Raw genomic sequence first — 22,759 nt, 5'->3', positions numbered from 1 at the left:
CTAGTGCACTAAAGCTCCCGCTATGCGCAGGGTCCGGGGAAGGGCCCCACTACAAAGGTGTATTGTACGCAGCTTTACCTTACATTTCAGCCAGAGGCTGTTTCCAAGACTTGAACCCGTGACCTTCTGGTCACATGGCAGCAACTTTACCAGTTACTCCAAGGCTCCCCTTCAACGATAGATTTATTATGTTGCATTAAAACTGCAAAAACACCAAATCCTAAAGCATCAATTTCAATTACAAAAGGCTGAGAAAAGTTTGACATCGCTAAAACGAGCACTTGAGTCATAGCCAACTCCAACGCCTCAAATGATTGTTGGGCTCGCTCTCCCATAAAAAGGCATCCTTTTTAAGTGAATCAGGCAACAACCTTACCATAGGTTTTTGACAAATTTTCTGTAATATCCTGATACATGCCAAATCGGCATTGAACATTCAAGGACTATAATCCAAGGTCAACACAAAGGGCACCATGATCATAAAGGAGGCAAGGATATGTTTGGGGAACTCTTTTCAAGCTCCTAAGAGCTCAACACCATATGTGGAGGATAGCTTGGAATCGAGAGACAAATTTATCCCAAGGCTTCAACAAGGAAGCAAGGCCGAGAACTACACACTCCAATGATTATTGATGAATTTAGATGTGTTTCAAGCCATCTTGATACCATTTAATCCGTGTTTTAGAGTGTCCAATGAATACAAGGACCGAGGGTCATTGGAGAGGTCGTTGGAGGGTAAAACGAAGCCTGAAGGCATTCTGAAGTGACCTGCGACCTAACCTGCGCTCACAAGATGCCCATCTGCGTGGGCATGTGGGCCAAACCTAGCCAGCTTGCTTGTTTTGTTGAATTGAGTCACATTTGGGCCTATATATGTAATATAGCCCGTGGCTATAAATACAAGTTCCGTTAGCTTATTTTCTTGACTGTTGAATCATAATGAATTATACACTTGAGAGTGTAAGGGCTAGGATTAGCTTGAGCTGAACGTTTGTTTTGAAACGTGGGTTACTTGGGAGATCAATTCCCTTGTAGTCTACGTAAGAGATAGGTGTTTGATTGTATTTGAAAGAAAGGTCTTAGAATTTGATACATCCTAGATTTTTTCACCTACCTTCTTTCTCTTTCCTCCGTCTCCGGCCACTCATAGTCGTCGCCGTTACCAATCTCCGATTTTTCACTTCGGCGACGACGGCGGCGGTGACTGTTCTCCTTCACCTACTTCCCCGCTATTAATTCCTCAAGTTTCTTAGCAAGGAATCAAGCTTCAAGAATTCAACAACTATATTTCCGACCATCTCGCCAGAATAGAAGAGTCCTTTTGTACCAAGGAATCTGACCGGCGAATAACCATCTCATCAGAGTGGAATTTCCGACCATCTCATCGAAATATAATTTCCGACCATCTCGTCGGAATAGAATTTCCGGTAAAACTTCCTCCGGTGACTTCTCCGACGACTAGATTTGTGGTCATTCTTCTTCTTTCGACTCTTTTTCTTGTGTTTTATAACCCCTTTCAGGTACTTGAAGTTCAGTGCAATCTGCCATGGCATACATTTTCCGACGTACAGTACATTTTCCGGTGATCGAGTTAAGGGACGGTATCAGCAGTAGATAAAGGTGACAACAGCAATTCCGACAACCAATTTTGACATCAAATTGCCGGAATCCGAAGAACAGATTCAAGAACACGTACTCACTTCATCTTCATCTCGGATCAGGTGCACTCGTTTCATCTTTTCTAGTTTATTTGGTCTAGATTTCTTGACTATTGAAGGCGGATACGTCCTGCCTTGTTTGATGTATATATTTTTCATCTCTTCTGGTTTTTATTTGCCTATTTCGCTGTTTTTAGCTGTACCCTATTGCTGTCGTGTTTTTTGCCTCTTTTTTTCTTCGTTTTCCACTATTATATCCTTTTGAGTGGTGGTTGGGGTGATAGATGGTGGATTAGGGTCATGTCATAGGTTAGGGTCGGGACTGGGATCGGGTCTAGGTGCGAGTCTAGGGTTGGGGGCAAAGGGGAGTAAGGCTAGGTGGGATAAGGGTGCTTCTAGGTTGAGAGTTGGGTCCTGGAACATAGGGTCGCTTCAAGGTAAGTCTATAGAGCTGGTGAAGATTCTTAAAAAGAAGAGGGTTAGTATAGCGTGTGTCCAGTAAAACTAAATAGGTAGGCACTAAGGCAAGAGATATGGATGGTTATAAATTGTGGTACTCGGGTAGCATGAGACATAGAAATTGGATAGGTATCTTAGTAGAAGAACTTAGGGAGCAGGTGGTAGAGGTTAAGAGAGTGAGCGATAGGTTGGTATCTATTAAGTTGGTCATTGGAGGGTCTACGGTTAATGTTATTAGTGCCTACGCTCCGCAAGTAGATTTGGACGAGGAAGAGAAGAAAAACTTTTGGGAGGTTTTAGATGAGGTGGTGAGGAGCGTCCTGAGCACCGAGAAGCTTTTCGTGGGAGAAGATTTCAATTGGATTTTTCTAGGGCTTTTGGGTAGTGGATAGCGAATTTGCACTTTCCAAAGAAGGAGGAACACCTTATTACGTTTCGCAGTTCAGTGGTTAAGTGGCCAAGACTCAAATAGACTTTTTGCTTCTTAGAAAGGGTGATAGAGCCCCCGGACACCCCGCATAGCGGTAGCTTTAGTGCACCGGGCTGCCCTTTTTTTTTAGAAAGGGTGATAGAGCGCTATGTAAAGATTGTAAAGTCATACCCAGCGAGAATCTTTCGACTCAACATAGGTTGTTGGTGATGGACTTGGTAATCAATAAGGGAACAAAGAAGAGGAGTATGGAGGGGCTCAACCTAGGATTAGGTGGGTTAGCTTGACTTTGGCTAATGCTTTGGAAATGGAGGAAAAGTTGAAGAGTAGGGAGCTTGGGAGAGTAGAGGGGATGTGGATAATATGTGGGAGACGACTGCTAGTTGCATTAAGGAGATTGCTAGAAAGGTGTTTGGTGTCTCGAGAGGTCGATCTGGCAAACATCGAAGGGACTGGTGGTGGAACGAAGAGGTTAAGAGGAAGGTGGAGTCTAAGAAGGTGGCTTATGCTAAGTTGTTTGAGAGCAAGGACGATGAGGAGAGGCAGACGAATAAGGAGGAGTATAAGGTAGCTAAAATATAGGCTAAGTTAGCGGTTACAGCGGCTAAGACAGCAAACTTTGAGAGCTTGTATGCGGCATTAGAGAAGAAAGGTGGGGATAAGAAGTTGTATAGGCTTGCCAAAGCCAGGGAGCGGAGGACTCATGACCTTGACCAAGTGAAGTGCATCAAGGGAGAGGATGGTACAGTGTTGGTTGAGGATGCCCTCATTAGGAAGAGGTGGCAGTCCTATTTTCATCAACTTTTGAACGACAGGGGGACAAAGGGTTCATGTTAGGGGACTTGGAGAAATTTGAGGAGTGTCGCGATTATGGTTATTGTAGGCGTATCAATGTTGAGAAGGTCAAGGGCCATTCGCAGGATACAGCGGGGTAGGGAGACGGGGCCAGACGAGATTCCAGTGGATTTTTGGAAGAGCACTGCCGGGGCAGGTTTGGAGTGGTTGACAAGGTTGTTTAACATCATTTTTAGGGCGGTGAAGATGCCTGAAGCGTGGAGGCGGAGTACGATGATTCCATTATATAAGAACAAGGGAGACATCCAGAGTCGCAACAACTATAGAGGTATTAAGTTGTTGAGTCATACTATGAAGGTTTAGGAAAGGGTGATAAAGTTGAGGCTGAGAAAGATTGTGACTATCTCTGAGAATCAGTTTGGTTTCACGTTAAGTCGCTCGACTATTGAGGCCATTCACCTTGTGAAGAGATTAGTGGAGCAATTTCGGGAGAGGAAGGACTTGCACATGGTGTTTATTGATCTTGAGAATGCATATGACAGAGTTTCCAAGGAGATTCTGTGGAGGTGCTTGGAGGCTAAAGGAGTGCCCGTGGCGTACACTAGGTCGATTCAGGACATGTATGATGGTGCGAAGACTCGTGTGAGGACGGTAAGTAGAGATTCGAAGCACATTCCAATTTTGATGGGTTACACCAGGGATCGACTCTTTAGCCCGTTTTTATTTGCCTTGGTAATGGATGTTTTGAGACCGACATATTCAGGAAGAGGTGCCTTGATGTATTTTATTTGCGGATGATGTGCTACTGATTGACGAGACTCAGGGAGGAGTTAATGATAAGTTGGAGATTTGGAGACAGACGCTGGAGTCTAAAGGATCTCAGTTGAGCAGGACCATGACGGAGTACTTGAAGTGTAAAAGTTTAGTAATGTGTTGCATGAGGCTGGCGTGGTTGTGAAGCTGGACTCTCGGGCCATTCAAAAGAGAGAGTTTCAAGTATCTGGGGTATATGATTCAATGATTCAGGGCAATGGTGAGATTGACGAGGATATCACACATCATATTGGGACAGGGTGGTTGAAATAGAGGCTCGCTCCGGGAGTTTTATGTGATAAGAAGGGGCCCCCGAAGCTTAAAGGTAAATTCTACAGAGTGGCAGTCCGACCGGCTATGTTGTATGGAGCGGAGTGTTGGCCAATTAAGAACTCCCACATCCAAAAGTTGAACGTGGCGAAGATGAGGATGTTGCGATGGATGTGTGGCCATACCAGAAGAGATAGGGTGAGGAATGAGATTATTCGGGAGAAGGTGGGAGTTGCTTGGTGGAGGAAGAAATGCGAGAAGTGAGGTTACGTTGGTTCGGGCACGTGATGAGGAGAGGCTCTGATGTTCCTGTGCGGAGGTGTGAGACCTTGGCTATGGATGGTTTTAGGCGGGGTAGAGATAGGCCGAAGAAATATTGGAGGGAGGTGATTAGACATGATATGGAACAGTTACAGCTTATAGAAAACATGACCCTTAATAGGAAGGTGTGGAGGACGCGGATTAGGGTAGAGGGTTAGGGGGTGGGAGTGCGTCGGTAACAGTAGGGGAGTGTTCTCTTCTGTCTGAAGTTTCTTATTCGTGGTGTTGTGTGATGTCTATGGTTTCGCTTAGATAGTTTTTAGTATTATCTTGTGGCTGTAGTATTATCTTGTGGCTAGCGGTGTTAGTTTATTTTGTATACTGTACTTAGTTTATATGCATTTATGTTTTGTGTTTATTATACTGTTATCGGTCCTAAGCCAGGGTTCTATGGGAAACAGTCTCTCTACTTCACCCAAGGTAGTGGTATGGTCTGCGTACACTCTACCCTCCCCAGACCCACTATGTGGGAATACACTAGATATGTTGTTGTTGTTGTATCTATCTATCCATATATCCTTTAACTTCTTGCATTTTAGATTCTATCGTTTTCTTTGTTTTCGTTTTCGTCTTTCGCATTTTGTGGGTTATCATATCCAGTGAGCCCCAAAAAACCCAGCAAAGACTTGACATCCCTAGGAACTGGCCAAGATATCATACTCTCAATCTTGGAGGGATCAGCTTGCACTCCCATTCAAAGGAAATGATATGGCCTAGATATTTAAGTTTAAGTTGACCAAACATGCATCTTTTTGTTGATTACCAGTTGATTCTCTTTGAGAATATTCAAAACAACCTTCAGATGCCCAAGATGTGAGGCATAGTACAACACAACAACATACCTAGTGTATTCCCACTGGGGAGGGTAAAATGTACGCAGCCCATACCACTACCTCTGAAGTAGAGGGCTTTCCCGATAGACCCCCGGCTCAGGACAAAAAGACTGTAAACAAAGTTGTAATAAAACATGAAACAAGATGAAATAACATAAATAAGACACCCACAAATAATATTATACACTATCAAACAAAAGCACTCACCTCACCCAAACTCCAACCTATGTGCAAACACTACGACTACTAGCCAGGCTACACCAAAGCACTTCTATCTACTGTCTACGACTCACGCACACACACTAGCCCTCTAACCTAATTCGCATCCTCCATACCTTCCTATCTAGGATCATGTCCTCAGTAAGCTGTAACTGCTCCATGTTATGTCAAAACACCTCTCTCCGATATTTCTTCGGCCTACCTCTACCCCGCCTGAAACCATCCAAAGCCAACCTGTCACACCTACGACTGGGGCATCACTGCCCTTCTTCATCACATGCCCAAACCATCTCAACCTCACTTCCTGCATCTTATCCTCCATCGAAGCCACTCTTACCTTCTCCCATATAGTCTCATTCCAGACTCTATCTCCCCTAGTAAGTCCACGCATCCAACGCAACATCCTCGATCCGCCACCTTCAACTTTTAGATGTGAGAGTTCTTGACCGGTCAACACTCCACTCCTCACAACATGACCGGACGGATTGTCATTTTATAGAATTTGCCTTTAAGCTTGGGAGACGCCTTCTTATCACATAAAAAACTTCTGAAGCGAGCCTCCATTTCATCCACCCTGCCCCAATACTGTGACATCCTCGTTAATCTCTCCATTTCCCTGAATCATAGACCCAAGATACTTAAAATTATCCCTTTTACAAACAACCTGGAAGTACATCTTCACTACCACCTCATCTTCATGTGTCAAGTCACTAAACTTGCATTCCAAGTACTCCATCTTGGTCCTACTAAACCTGAACCCTTTAGACTTAGGGTTTGTCTCTAAGCCTCTAATTTATCATTAACACCCACACTTACCCCCGAATCTCACCAATCAAAACTACATCATCCGCAAATAGCATACACCAAGGCACCTCTCCTTGAATTCGCGGAGTCAAAACACCTATCATCAAGGCAAATAAAAACGATCTAAGAGTTGATCCTTAGAGCAACCCAGTCAAAACAAAGAAATGTTTTTAATCTTCTCCCACCGTCCTCACCCTCATCTTCCCTCCATCATACATGTCCTTGGTCAATCTGATGTACACCATAGGGACCTCTCTAGCCTCCAAGCATCTCCAAAGAACCTCCCCAGGGACTGTCATACACCTTTCCCAGGTCAATAAACACCATGTGTAAGTCCTTCATCTCCCTATACTGCTCCACTAGTCTCTGCACAAGGTGAATTGCCTCTGTCGTCGAGCGACTGGGCATAAATCAAAATTGATTCTCAAAAATAGACACAATCCTCCTCAACCTCCGCTCAACCACCCTCTCCAAATCTTCATAGTGTGACTCAACAACTTAATATCTCTGTAGTTGTTATCTCTGTAGTTGTTGCAACTCTGAATGTCACCCTTATTCTTGTATAAAGGAATCACCGTACTCTCTCTAAGCCTCGGGCATCTTTGCAGTCCTGAAAATAACGTTAAACAATTTGATCAACCACCTTAAACCTGCCTGTAACACCCCGTATTCAAGTACGTGCATTGGTGTATTCAAGTACGTGTATTGGTCTTATTTATATGGCATTAATTTTTTTTATTTTATTTATACTGGAATTTGCTCGTCGATGGTTCCATGCGAAGGTTATTGAATAAGCTTTCCAACAATATAAAGATTTCCTAAAACGAATAGGTTTCGGATATAATCGAGCACGTTCGAAACTATAAAACTGTGGCCGGGATATTTGGGAATAGTAAATGTGCAGGAAAATTTCCTGCACACAAACTACTGAGGCTAGCCGAATTTTTAGGTCAACTTCAAACGATCATAACTCCATTAATATAATGAATTGGGAGAGCTACGACCTATGAAAAGAAAGATCTTTGAGTCTTCTTTCCAATGCAATTGGTTTCATCCAAATCCAACGTCTGAGTAAGGAGTTATACTCGCTTTACTTCAGCCTATCAAAACAGATTTTTAGGGTCAACTTCAAACGACCATAACTCCTTGTACAGGACGAACTGGGTGGCCTACTTTATATGAAATGAAAGCCCTTTGAATTATCCTACCAACGATACCAATTTCACCCAAATCCGATATCGGAGCAAAGAGTTATGGTCGATCTACTTTAGCTTATCAAAACAGTCCACCAAAGGACAGATTTGACATTATTTAAATTTTAAAGGCATTGTGGTCATTTCCTATTATATTATAGACGGGAATATGTGTATATATACATGTATATGAGTTCAAAAACTCATTTTCATCATCAATCATTGAGAAAGAACAAACCCTAGCCAAATTTGACCTTTAAATTACTTTTGATTCAACCGTAGAAATTCCAAAGTAATTCGATAACTGCGTTTGTCATCTCGAGAGCTTCGAACGGCACCTATTATTTGTGCAAACAGGATTGCATAATCAAGAGGTGAATTCTAAGGTATGAATATTGTTTGCCTTTGTTCTTTTTCATATGTATATGTGTGATAGAGGATTATATGTATTGGTTGTTATTGAAAGGTGATGAAAATAGGGTTATGGACTATTTTGCATGGTTTGGTTGTATTGAATTGTGGAAGGTGGATATGGTAATTGAGTTATGGAAGGTGGATATGGTGATACACTATTGAATTGATGATTATTTATGTCTATGGCTCAATTTGGTTTAATGGATTGGTTGGAAGGATAAATGAATCCAAACTTGATATTGGAGGATGTTGTATGAATATGCATGGCATGTGAATGTAATTGGAGTATAAGAGGGTTAAAGTGACACCCTTTATGGTGTAACTAAGGCTTACTACTTAACCACTAGTTTGGTGAATTCAAATAATTGAATTGTGATGTTTGGTCGCTAATACTAGATTGCTATATATGTTCATTGTAGATAAGTAATCCGAAAAGACGGGAAGTCCATTTGGGACTAGTATTGAAGGTTGACAGTCAGGTATGTAAAGCATACTCTATACCATATCTTTGGCATGAAAGTGAACAATTGTTCTATTAAGAAAGTTTCCAAAGTTATTCAGTAACATGTGATCCATAATGGTTTTGTATGATGTCCTACGTTACCAATGAACTTGTTTCCACCCTACAAGATGTCAAGACATTCCAATACTTACTTGTTTTCCAAATCTTACATATTTATTGCACTAATGAATGTCAGAAGGTATCCGGTTACTCAAACAAGATCCATGTGTTATTAATGACTCCAAAACGTTTCATTGATATACCAATAAGTTCCTACTTCATTGTTATGGCATTGATGACTCCAAAACACTTCATTGATGTGCCAATGAGTTCTTACTTCATTGTTATTGCATTGATGGTCTATTTATATGTCTCTTATTGATGTATCATTGTTTCAAAGTATCAAAAATGTGATGGCGACCGAAATAACAATCTCAAAGATTAATTGAACTAAGTGATGGAAGTTCTCTCTTATCGGGTGGTATCCCAGGGGCATAAGCCTATCATGGGTCGATCCCTATTTATGTGTTTATGGGTGGTATCCCAGGGGCATAAGCCTATCATGGGTCGATCCCAGTAGATATGTACTGGAGGCAGCCTAATGGTCACAGTACAATACAGTAATGATTACAAAGATGATAAGAACGAAGGTAAAGTGATTGAATAAATACAATGTACAGGTTGTCACAAGTTCTAGTAAGTGTGATCCAACCCTATTACGATTTATTCACTTGTTTCTGATTTCTATTGAGCTCCTATATCATATGTGATTATCTACAGCTTTACATACTCAGTACATATTTCGTACTGACGTCCCCCACGGGGGACCTACATTTCATGCTGCAGGCACAGGTACCTCAGCTCATACACCGCACAAGTAGGAGCCAAGATATCCAGTTGCTTTTGGTGAGCTCCAATTTGCTTCGGGGCTTTCCGTGTCATATCCAGTCACTTTTGGTATTGTATAGAAGTTAGTTATATGGCGGGGTGTGTCCCGACCTTAGTTAAACTCTGTGTATTGTCTAGAGGCTTTGTAGACCTAATGTACAGTCAAGGTAGTGTTTTGTTAATAGACGTGATGGCTCCAATGGCCAGGTATTGTATATACATATATATGTGTGCTCAAGCTTATACAGGTGATTATTTCCTTTTATATGCGACATGATGCTGTCCGAATTTCGGGTTGTCATAGAGGTATGCATGGGAAGTATAAGGTTATGAGCTGGTTCTCCCAGGCCTCCTCGGTTACGGGTGCCAGTCCGCCTTAATAGGATTTGAGGCGTGACACTGCCCCACCAGTATACTTCCAAAAATCCACCGAGATCCCATCATACCCCATTGTCATACCCCCTATGCATCCTACGAATAGCCTCTTTGACCTCTTCAACCATTATATGTCCACAATACCCAAAATCACGACACTCCTCTGAGTGCTCCAACTCCCCTAACACGATGTGAAGCATAGTCCCTACCAAAGTTGCTCGGACTCTTCAAAAATGTCTACGGATCCTCCAAAATTAGCGTATTTTTTAAGGGTTCGACATGGGTGCGGCAATATTTTTGAAGAGTCCGAGCAACTTAGGTCCCCACTGCAAATTAAAATATCATCAAAGAATACTAGAACAAATTTCCGCAAATAATCCGCAAAACATCATTCATCAGTGATTGAAAAGTCGAGGGTGCATTAGTCAAGCCAAATGGCATGATCATAAACTCATAATGTCCCTCATGGGTGTGAAAGGCTGTTTTTTTCTTCATCTCCGACTTGAATGCAAATTTGATGATAACCCGACTTAAAGATCCAACTTTGTAAATATAGTGGCCCCCCGCTCATCCAGTAACTCATCAATCCATGGTATTGGAAATATGTCAGGGATTATGATATCATTAAGAGCTCAATAATCCACGCAAAATCACCAACTGCCATCCTTCTTCTTAACCAGTAATACTAGACTAGAATAAGGACTAAAACTAGCCTTAATCATTCTAGCAACTGGCATCTCTTTGACCAAAACTTCGATCTCCGATTTTTGAGAATAAGAATATCGATATGGAAATGTTCGGCGGTTGTGCTCCAGATTGAAAAGTAATAGCATGATCCCAAGAACGACTTGGTGTTAGGCCCAAGGCTTGCTACCTACTTCTGGATAATCAGATAATAACTTTTCAATCTCCTTTGATGTTATAGTTTCATCTTCAGTTTTTATTACCTAATTCAACTCGACCAAAAATCTTTAGTTCCCTTTTTTTAGTAAATTGGACATGGCTTTGAGTGATACTACTATGTGAACCATAGCTAGATCCCCTCGAAGCAACATTGATCTTTCCGCATCATTGAATTTCATGGTAAAAAGTTTCCAATTTACCCTCATCTCACCTAGTGTGACTACCCATTCCATCCCTAAAACCAAATTAGTTCCCCTCAATTCGAAAAGAAAATATTTTTGGTTGATTTGGCTTCCTTGTATGTCCATCCTTACCTTTTTGCAAATTTTACTCCCGCTAACCTGTTCACCATTAACAATTATTACTTCAAATCTTTTGGTCTTCTTAATAGGTAATTGCAGATGATGAGCAAGGGTGGAAGATATAAAATTACGGTAGCCGCGCTATCGACCAAAACAATTACGCTGTGCCATAAATCTTCCCTATGAATTTCATTGTTCTACATCATGTAAGTCTCATAGCCGAATTCATAGTCAACACTATCATAGTACCCTTCGTTTCCTCTTCAACTAAATCTTCTATGGTAGGCTCAAAGAATTCTTTGTATCATCATCTATGTTAGGTGTCTCTGGAACAATCAATAGGTTAAAGCCAACTATTTTTACCATGACGATTGGGGCCAAATTTTACACCACATCTGAAACATAACCCTAGTTGTCTTTTTCGAGAAAATTCTGAATCAAACAACTTTCTGAATTGTCCCTCGGATTTTGCTACTGAAGAGTTGAAGCTAATAGACTTTGCGGCGGGATACAATGGTGAATCAGTGTTATCACCTGTTGTTCCGGCTCTTGAGTCCCGTGCTTCTAGAATATTTGCAACTCGATGATAATCGCTTCAGGAATTTCATTAACTGCAAAATATTATTCCATTCTGAAAATCCATCCTAAAGGATCCTCTCATTTGAAAACTGAAAATTGTAGTTTCCGAAACTTCTTCCCATCTTTTTCTCTGCTGACACTGCTTCCCTCTTCTTGGTTTCCGACGGATCTAGTTTGAGAAGGGGATTTTTTGTCGTGACAGTTGGCCCTTGTGCTTGAATTCTAGCAAGAAACACTCTCATTTCTTGAAACCATCCTTCCAGTTTTCTGACATCATCTAATTACCCCTATCAAATTAGTCTCCATCTGTTCGACTCATCCCTCTATTTTACTCACCATACCCGAACATTACTGTTCTGATACCAAATTGATAGACTTTCTGCGAAAAAACAGTAAGTACTAGAACAAATATTGATGCTTTACGCTAGATACATTAATACTACAACCAGAATTCTGAAACAACCACTACTAGCAAACTGCTAACACCTTAAAATACAACCTAAGACATGAATGAAATTCATACATGATACTAATATTACACAAATTCATGCAAATTCATGCATTCCTAGACATTCGAGAGGCTAGAACTCTCCCAAAAAATTCCCTTTTCTTTTATTCTCAATATCTCCCTCTAACTGTCCCTATGTTGTGCGTCGAATTCGCCAAAGCTAGTGTATTTTTGGAGAATCCAACATGGGTACGACATCAGAAGTGAAGAGTCCGCGCAAATTATAACTATCCTGCCTTTTTTCTACAAAAAAAAAAAAAAAACACCCAATACATGTGTAATTGTCTCGAGACAGTAACTAAGTTTTTTAATTGCTTATTTTGACCTCCTAGAATAAGCTTTTATAACTTGAGTCACATCAGATCCCAGCGTCCGTAAATTGACGATCGAAAACTCGAAAACGAGGAAGACAACTATGTTAGTTGATGATGTTTTATGTGTTAGGATGCAGTGAAGACATAAGTCATCGCTTTTTACATTGTCAGTGGCTCCTTAGTGGCTCCTTGGTTATGGCAGGTCATCTTTAATTTGTTTGGATGCGGGTGGTTTTAAAGGAAAGAACTAGAAGACCTTTTAAGGGGGTAGGGAGTAATTTTGCGCAATTGAGTAATTGCCTCTTACCCTGTACTTCCTTTTGGTGTACCACACCTCTTTGTATAAAAGATTAGGTAACTTTTTCCAGAAAACCATATTCTTTTTGTAGGTTCTATTTTTTTGGTATACCACTTGTTACATGCTTTTTTTACCCAAACATTCAATATTCTTTTTCTAGGTTTTCTCCTTTTTGGTATACCATTGTTACACGGTTTTTTTCCCAAATATTCAATAAAATGCTGCTCCCCTGTTCCCATTTAAGTGTCTTGATTTGAATAGGCACGGGCTTTACAAAAATAAGAAGGATTTGGTCTTACACTAAAGATATGCGTAATGTACCAAAATGCCCTTTGAATCTTGTGGTCTTAAACACACTATGCAGAATGTTGGAATTTGAAAGTTACCAAACCTAGAATGAGACTTTCTTTTGAAACAAATTAAAAAAGAAAGACACTAAAATTGAAATGGAGGTAATTATAACTTTTATCAAAAAAACACCAAATTCAAATGTACCAACAAACGAAGCAGGAAGGCGTAGCCAATTGAATAACAAAAGAGAGTACCTCTTTGAGATCAACCCATTCCCAAGTTTCATTTGGTGTATTGATATCATACACCAAAGCATGTCGACCCTAAACAAAAAATATGCAAGTTATAAGAGTTTGAAATTCACAGCACAATCAATTTGCTTGTGTAATCTGAAAGTAATGCAAAGCCTAGAGGTCCTTAATTTACAAATAATAACCTGTATTTAGTTCATGGAACAGCATATCCATAATAAATATTTTGCTTGTCGATCCATTACTATATTAGTTTTAAAACAACCAGCAATTAAAGCAACTTCTGATTTAGAGAAATATTAAAAACTAAAAGAAACTTTGCTAAGTTTCAAGAAAAAAACTTGCCAAAAGATTAGGATTGCACCGAAAAGTTATAATTCAACAGGCCTTTATCAAAACTCAACAAGCCCTGCCCTCTACTACACGCAAAAAGGAAAGGTTAAGGCAATAGCAAGAAATCTGAAGTGTGAAAAGTTCCAACAAAGTATGTAAAGTTCTAATTAAAAGGACCAATCGAGAAGGAACGATAACACATTCCAAATAAAAAATTTGGCACATAGGGGGATCTCAAGAACTCATTGCCTCTCATACTCACTCCCTTTCTCTAAATCTTGATCCTGAAAAAATAGGTAATTCATCTCCCTCTCTCTCTCTGTCTGACTGCAACCTTAAACTACACTCCCTTCCAGAAAAAAATGGCATTTTTGGCACGCAAGGAGAGCTATATTGGTAGCAAGTAACACTTAGAACGCACGATACTTTCTGATGATCATTTTTTACATAATGCACCCAATCCCCATTTATGCGCAGTGAATAATCTCCAACATACTAATTAAATCCGGAACATACATCAATGGCACTGTAGTCGGTTATAATGGCCTCGTAGAAGTTGTTATCATCTGGCCACCGAGTCATCACTCTTCTCCCAATCAAGGGGTCACGCGGTCTTTCAGCAAGTTCACCAGAATGAAGAGCACTTGAAGAACCAGGACCAGCCTGCTGATAATGAACGGGCTTTGAAGAGGAGAACACTGGCTGGCCCTATTGAAAAGATCGAATGTATAACAAGTTAAAAGATACATTGATACCTATACCTTTTACTATAGGAAGATAGCTTCATTAGTTATCAAGAAAACATACAGCTCTAGACCTAAGTCCTCCATTTCCTGGTGCTGCTCCCCATTTTGCACCTGGAGTTGTAGGTTGCGTGTTTGCTGCAATTGTCTGATGGTGCAATGACTCCAACGGGGCACCAAGCGGCATTATCACAGATTGCGACATTTTAGGCCTCTTTCTTGATCCAGAAACTGTTGGGCTGGGGAGTTGATCATGAACAGGTTGGTTTCCCATAGTCTTTCTCCACTCCCTGATCCTATGAATGAGGTTATCTGCATTGACCTTGGTTAGTAGGTCTCTGTGCTCATCGTCCGACACTCTCAGCTCTTTCCTGAGTTCTGTTATCAAGCTTTCCTTTTCCTGAATATTACAGATTCAGTAACGCATAGTGCCTACTCAAAAGAATGTTATATAAAGCCAAAACAATGAATGTACGTTTTATACCCATGTAAGAGCATCAGACTGTGCTTTGAAAGCTCGAAGGACTGCACCATATGCTTCCTGCTCGAGGTTGTGAATTTGGACTTCCATATCAACATACATCCTTTGGAATGAAGCTGAACTTATACTAGACCTCCCGTTTCCACCTATAATGCTTCCTGCAGGGGCTCGATTATATTGTGATTGAGGCAGATCATCATCAGTACCTACATTAATAGCAAAACAAGGGAAAACACCATTGAACTAGAGATAGCTTTCACTAAGCCAAAAAGAGAATTACAAGAGACTATTTAAAAGGAATGCTTAGCAGCCCTTTCCACAGGCACAGTACAATAACACAGTAAAAAGGTTGGTGAACATATTTTGTCTTTATGGTAAAACATTACCTAACCAAATGCTTAATATGACTTTATGGTAGGACACCACCTAAACAAAGTGATATCTAAATGGCGAACTGAGGAAGGGAAGGCGGGAGGAGAGAAAATAAGCAGCTACTTTCATTCACAGGGAGGGAGGGAGGGGGGGAGAGAAAATTTAGATGTGTGCAATGCAAAGAGTTGGTTACAAACCTCACCTAGATTTATATCTGAGGTGCTAATAGTGCATCTTTTGATTGGCCCAGGCAGACACTGTAAGCAACACAATAAGCAAAGAAAATATACAACTCATTCTTCTGTAAGAATGCGACAAGAGACATTAAAGGGCAACAAAGTTGTCTTTTATAGCACGTCACAATGGGAAAAAGTTTGTCAAATAGTGAAACACTTAATATTGAAAAGACACATCTGAAACAAAAAAGGGAACTCCAAATGATTTTGTAATCATAATTGCATATACAAAAGAGAAAGCAGTAAAAAATCCATTGTTGAAAATATTAATCATCGAAAGAAAAACTAGAATAAATGGACAACTAATATAATAAGAATAAGTCACAAGTGTCCACACCCGCAAGTCAATTTACATTTTGCATCGTCTCAACTTTTTAATTTTGATGATAACGGTAAGATTATTTCCCTTTACTATCTTAATTGCAAGTGTTTCTATATTTTTAAGGTGACAGAACTAGAAACACAAAGCTTCCTAACTCCATTGCTACAAAAACCACAAGAGGATCCGTGAAAAAACTTTGCTAAGCAAGAAAGCATCAAATTTAGTCCAAAAGCTTCATAATCAACCCCCTCCACCCAACCTATCCCCAATGGTTTCCCCAGTATTTCATGAGTTAGCTACCTAAAATGCGCGGACTCTTCATTTTTGCTACCAAAATTGTGTTGACACAACACGACACGGGTGCATGATTAGTGTGGAATTCGGTCAACCAACATAGGATACTTTGAGCAGAGTCCGTGGACAAATTTGGGGGGTGGGGACACTTGAGATTTTGATTTCTCAAAATTAAAGATAAAACAGATTTAGACATGGAAATGACATAGCTCCAATCCTTTTCAGCTTTTCCTCTTAGTCAATATTTGTTATTTATAAATATTTTCTTTCTCATAGAAAAGAGGAATGATTTCTAAATTAATTGTTGTTTTTGTTTTTTTTTTGGAACCCCAGGAAAACCCACAACCTCTGCCACTGCTTCTAGCCTTTGGGCGAGCACTTTGTGGTAACCTTCTCACTGTGCAATAGCTCGCAAACCATACCGGAGATCTAAACCGCACTAGGCAAGCCTCATGCGACGAGCTCATAGTTGCGCAGCAGATCGAGGTTGGATTCGATCCCTAGTCTCCCACATGTAAAACCCACCTCCCAACCACAACCATGCCCAGGAAAAAGAGATACATTAGCATGTTGCATTTTGACAATAAATTTATGATTTTAATGCCCATCTTAGAGAATGGAAGATTGAAGTCTACAACATAAAAGTACGTTTCGCACGAAATGTCTCTCAAAATTTAAAATACCTTCGAAGCTATATTTTTATAATTTTGAATTTTTTAGCTGAACCTCAGCACTCGTATCCCTACCTAGATCCGTACCCTCGAATCTTAGATTTTGATTTTTAAAATCCGACCCTCGAATATTCGCACCCGAGTCCAAGCAACCTAGTTAGCTCCTAAATAAGCGCAGGGAGATTTGGAGCGTGTGATCATTTCAAGAAAGAAAATGGGTGGACAGTCCTAGATAAGGCTGGGCATAAAATACCGAAAACCGAATCACCGAACCGAACTGCAAAATTTGGTAATTAGTATTTAGTAATTCGGTATTGGTATTTGGGAGTAAAATTTCAATATTTCGGTATTCGGGATTGGGTTTGGTACAAGATATTAATACCATTTGGTATTTGGTATTTACCTAATATCAAATTCTATATATATATATATATATATATATATATATATATATATATATATATACATATATATGTGTGTGTATATATATATACATATATATGTGTGTGTATATATATATATATATATGTCTAACCAACCCAATAGACAATAGTATTAGTCATCCCAAAGAATCTCTTGGACCTTGGTAAGAATACTAAATAGGTTTTCTATTTAATATACTCCTTGAAGTTTAAACGTACAGTTGCACATCTTCAACTTTAATATGGTATTACCAAATACCGTACCAAACCGAAGTTTAATTTACCGATTACCGAACCGATGTTTAAAAGTATGGTATGTGGTATCTACGTTCAAATAACGATTACCGCATTACCGAACCCAAACTTTAAAAATACCGAACGCCCACCCCTAGTCCTAGACAATATTTATTACATATTTCCTTAAATCCAATGTTTTCAAAAGCAAATGCACCAAAAATGACAAGGTTCATGGGAAGCGAGACGTGAAGTGCACAATTTATGTCAAACTAAAATAGTAAGCATATAACGATTCAGTAGTATAATAACCAATTTCAATTGCATTTACTAATTTTAGCATCCAATATACAATAATGTACTCCCTCCGTTCCTAAATACTTGTCATCCTTACTAAAAACAGTTGATCCACAATACTAGTTATCTAGAAAACCAAGATATAATTAGTTATTTGTTCCATTTTTACCTTAGTCATAAATATGGGGAGATATTAATGTTGTGCAAAGAGGAAAAATATTAAATTGGAAGGATTAATAAATAATGACAATTTAGTCATATTTGGTTATAAAAAAAATGATAATTTAGTCATGTTACCCTCTAATTAATGATTTTTCACGGGGGTGTGCAGAATAAAACACGACAAGTATTTAGGAATGGAGGGTGTAGATATTAAGCTCTCTCAAAGTTGAGCTTCAAAATACCAATATTGTTGGGACAACTTTGTGCATCATGGTTTGAAGCGCATACATCTCTAATGGATTCAGAACAAGAGTAGTAACTAGTACAGTTGTTGGCATGTGACCTGGAGGTCACGTGTTCAAGCCGTGGAAACAGCCTCTTGCAGAAATGCAAGGTAAGGCTACATAAATAAACCCTTGTAGTTCGACCCTTCCCCGGATCCCGCGCGTAGACGGAGCTTTAATGTATTAGCTGACATTTACTTCTCTAATGGACTCACTCATGAAGTGATAACCCCTCGTTTCACATCGTTTTATCACTTTGAGTAAAGAAACGATGGATTTTATTAACAGAAATTAAATCTAGAGTCGAGAAGAGAAAGAAAATGGAAGCAAGAACAGATAGCCTTATTTTCTCCAAGTAATTCAGAATAAAACCCTTCACTCCAAAGATTGTAAACAATCAGTACAATACATGTTTAATAGGGTAATAAATATTCTCTCGACGAGTATCGAAAGAAAAAGAAGATAAAGTTTGCATTCTAAGACTTAACACCTCCCCCCTCCTTTAAAGGAGAATAATAGAAAGGACAGGAATTAACCATTAACCCATGCTTGGAAACTACATATAAGGGGATGAAAATGAAAGAGAAAAGTACAGAATTAAAGACTTACTTTTCCAGGGAATAAAAAGGTGACGATACAGATTTGCATTTCAGCAAGTTAATGTATCAGGATATTTGTGATACTTTCTTAAACTATAGATTCCATGTATTGGGTTTACAACAACAAATTCACTCAATCAGCAATCAGAACAATAAAGGCATAACCTCTCTATGAATAGCATGTTATGGCGACATAACATAATGAGCAGATAAAAATATAAAATTTCACCGAACCATAGCCAAAAACAAATTCAAAACATCTAAAGCGGAAAGGGAAAAAAACATGTCGCAACATAAAGCATTATAACAAAAGAGAAAAGCCACCAGACCATGCCCCAGTTTTCAGAGGCAATCCAGTGGAATTCACAACTAAATTTACAGAATACGAGCCCCTTTATAGGTAGGGGTGGCAATGGGGCGGGGCAGGGGCGGGGCGGATTTTTTCTAAACCCTCAAATTTAAAAACCTCCCCGCATCAACTTTAAACCCGCATAAACCCGCCCCACACTCATAACTGCGCATACCCGCCCTGCACCGCCCCACTTTTTGTTTTTTCTTTTTTGAAAAATTTGTAACTCCACTAGAAATTTGCAACTAGAAAGTATAAAAGGGCAGCCCGGTGCAACTAGAAAGTAGTAACAATCAATTTCTATTCTATCACTTTTCACTAAGAAATTGTCAGAGAGGTATCGGGTATACAAGCAATGATCAAATATCATATTTTCATTAAAATGAATAAAGAAATTAAATTTAGAGATCAATCAGTTTATCTAATTATTTAAGTCCTTGCTACACATAAATTAAATAAGCTATGCACGGCAAAGTGATTTAATAAGGAAAAAACTTTAAACTTTTGTTTGATATTTTGAGTCATAAAATTATTTTACCAATTTCAAAAAAAAAAAGTTATTAAATTGTTTATCTTTAGTGTTATACATGTCGTTAAGTATCATAAAATTTTAAATAAAAAATACATATAATTTTAGGTGGATTCACGAAAATAATACTAACTTTTAGCTTCTTTTTTTTTGTTTGAACCTGCATCTACCAGCAACCCACACCGCCTCGCATCATTTAGAAAAAAATTACTTCAACCCGTCCAGCACCCACATAGTCTAAAACCCGCACCCTCTCCGCCCCATTGTCATCCCTATTTAGAAACCTAAAATATACAACAACAGATGAAATAGAATGAGGACACATGAATAATCTTTTCTTCCTCTCGAGAAAAGCTGCCTTTGAATCTTGGAATAAGGAGTAATATTCTGAGAGCAATTCGAGAAAGTCTGTAGGGCCAAAACCCTAAATCAATCTAGACAAATATGCAAGAAATCAGGGACTTACCGCTGCTGTCTATAAGTTCACAGTCCATATACCAAGAAACTAATAACAAAACACCAGATCTTCAAACTATATTAATCAAGAAAGCTTCAGAAATCCTATGAAATGAAAAGGCTGATGGAGAAAAGATTGTTGCTTTTTTTTTTCATTTATGACCTGTGCTGATGAAACAAGCACGGTTCGACGCTCCTACGGACAATTTAGAGCTCTTTGGATTTGTTATACAACTGCGAAGAACTTTTATAAAATAAAATTTTAAAAAAATACTTTAAAAAAAAAATATTTGTTAAATTTATTAGAAAAGTATTTTTAATAATTAAATTTTGTTTAAATAATTTTTTTCAAAAAATACTTTTTGAGATAAATGATCAAAAAAGACATCTATCAATAGATTTTTATTATTAAAATCAAATTATAAAGAAAATTTATTTTAAATATCTATTATAATATTTTTAATTAATCTTTTTAAATTTAATTAAAAAGCATGTACTCTAAAATTTTTAATTAATATTTATATATATAAATACATTAAAAAATTAAATGGTGATATATTGGTCAAATAATTTAAACATTACTTAAAACATCAAACAAAAATGAATACAAAAGTCATTTCATAAATTAAATCACTATATATGAAAAAATTAACAACAAAAATAATTAGACCTTCATACATCACAAAAATTCTCAACAATTTCATCCCTAATTTTACTACGCAATGTCTCCATACTTGTAAAATATATGTCTTATATTTCTGAAGGTATACCAAAAGGTTGGTCCACTTCTTCGATCTCTGGGATGATATCTTCATTAGCATAATAGTTAAAGTCTTTTTTAATATATTTTTATGGTGTTAAAATTTACTACGAAAAGACAGTCATCATATTCATAGATATATATATATATATATATATATATATATACACACACAATATTTTAACAAATATGTCACTTTTCATGAATTATTTATTTAAAATTAAATATTCGAGAAAAAAATTATATGTGATATCAAAATACAATCTTGTAATGTGAAAAAAATTATATGTGATATCAAAATACAATCTTGTAATGTGATTCTTATATATTCTTTAGTCATCATCATCAATGATATTTTTAAATTTATTTAAAGAAAATGAGTGAAAATAAAATAATAATATATAAATCATAAAGAATTATGACATAAATATAAAATATAAATTTTTAAAAATCAATTATTAATTATATATATATATATATATATATATATACATACATATATTTGTGTGTGTGATAGGGATATTTTTGTATATTTTTTTGCTTCTACTTTTGCTTATTTTGAGAAGCAGAAATTTTCTGCTTCTTCCCTGAAGCAGAAAAACTGTTTCTACTTATTTTTAAAAGCATTTTTACAAGTTTACCGAACATCCTTTTTTTTAAGTATTTTTTTCTCAGAATAAGTACTTATTTTGGGAAATAAGCAATCCCAAACAGACTATTAAAGACCAACAAAAGAGGATTGGGTTCAAGTGTAAAAAAAAAAAAAGACAAGATTTAGGTTGCATTTATTTTTTTTAATATTCAGACGTCCGAATTTAAATACGTATCTGGATTATTAATATGTTATCTCTAGATTGAAAACTGAATCATTAAACTGTTTGTTTTTCACCATCTGAGTGTGCAGAAATTATTTATTTGAATGTATAATAAAATAAAAAATATAATTTAAATAAAAAATTAATTATATATTACAAAAGTATGTAATTTAATACAACAAAATTATAATTTGATTAAGAAAAATATTTATGTTTGTTAATGAAAGTGGAGATGGTTTATACTGATGGTTGTGGTAACAATGATTGGTGTTAGTGATAAATAATGTTGATGGAGATAGTTGTGATGGTTGGTATAGTAGTGACTGTTATTATGGTAGCGATTGATGGTGGTAATGGTGGTTGTGATGTGACATTGCTTGATGGTAGTAGTTTGAGATATTGACTGTGTTGGTTGAAACATGAATGCATGATGGTTGATGATGTGTTGGTGCTAGTTGGAGATGTTGTTTGTTGGGATGGTGGATATGGTTGTTAGTAGAGATAAATTGTAGCGATGGTAGTTGTTGTAGTGATGGTAGAGGGGGTGTTACTAATGACAATGGTGCTGGCGGTCGAAAAATGTGTGGAGGTTGTGATATATTAATGGTAGTTAGTAGTGATACTAGTTGTAATAGATGAGTTAGTTGGTAGTAGGAATTGATTGGTAGTGGTTAATGATGGTGGTTCTATCGAAGGTGATGGTCGCGGTGAATATAATAGAATAATAGAGGTAGTAGGTGTGGCAGTGGTTGACAATAGTGGTTAGTAGCAATATTTATTGTCGATGGTGGTTGTGATGATGAAGATGGGTGGTGGTTGACAATGGTAGTAGTGGTAGAGGTGGTTAGTGGTGGTGACTGCTGATTATGAATAGAGTGGTGAATATCATCAAACACCAGAATATCTCTTCAGATCTATTAAGACTCGATTCTAGATCTGAATGATTAAGACCTATTCAGACCTATTAAGAGCTAAAATCT

General features: G+C 38.0%; 1 protein-coding gene across 6 annotated transcripts in view; it reads right to left on the bottom strand.

Annotated features, from left to right (window-relative positions):
- Positions 1 to 20,431, bottom strand: part of LOC107863746 (protein EMSY-LIKE 3) — a 30,507-nt gene extending 10,076 nt beyond the window's left edge. Inside the window, exons 1-7 of one of the 6 annotated variants that reach the window (XM_016709858.2) lie at positions 20,215 to 20,430; positions 19,882 to 20,032; positions 15,552 to 15,606; positions 14,981 to 15,183; positions 14,561 to 14,896; positions 14,270 to 14,461; positions 13,424 to 13,492 (exon numbers count right to left, since the gene is read on the bottom strand). In XM_016709858.2, the coding sequence (XP_016565344.1) occupies positions 13,424 to 13,492; positions 14,270 to 14,461; positions 14,561 to 14,896; positions 14,981 to 15,183; positions 15,552 to 15,606; positions 19,882 to 19,914 (888 nt within the window). In that variant the 5' untranslated portion in view covers positions 19,915 to 20,032; positions 20,215 to 20,430. Of the gene's footprint in view, positions 1 to 13,423; positions 13,493 to 14,269; positions 14,462 to 14,560; positions 14,897 to 14,980; positions 15,184 to 15,546; positions 15,607 to 19,881; positions 20,033 to 20,214 lie in introns of those variants that run through there. The other 5 variants (XM_016709862.2, XM_016709861.2, XM_047408029.1 and 2 more) reach the window with 5 other exon arrangements.
- Between the last annotated feature and the right edge of the window lie 2,328 nt (positions 20,432 to 22,759).

Source organism: Capsicum annuum, chromosome 3 (genome assembly GCF_002878395.1).
Source record: "Capsicum annuum cultivar UCD-10X-F1 chromosome 3, UCD10Xv1.1, whole genome shotgun sequence".
Lineage (NCBI taxonomy): Eukaryota > Viridiplantae > Streptophyta > Magnoliopsida > Solanales > Solanaceae > Capsicum > Capsicum annuum.
The sequence above is the reverse complement of the archived record's forward strand: the minus strand, read 5'-3'. Positions and strand labels throughout refer to the sequence as shown.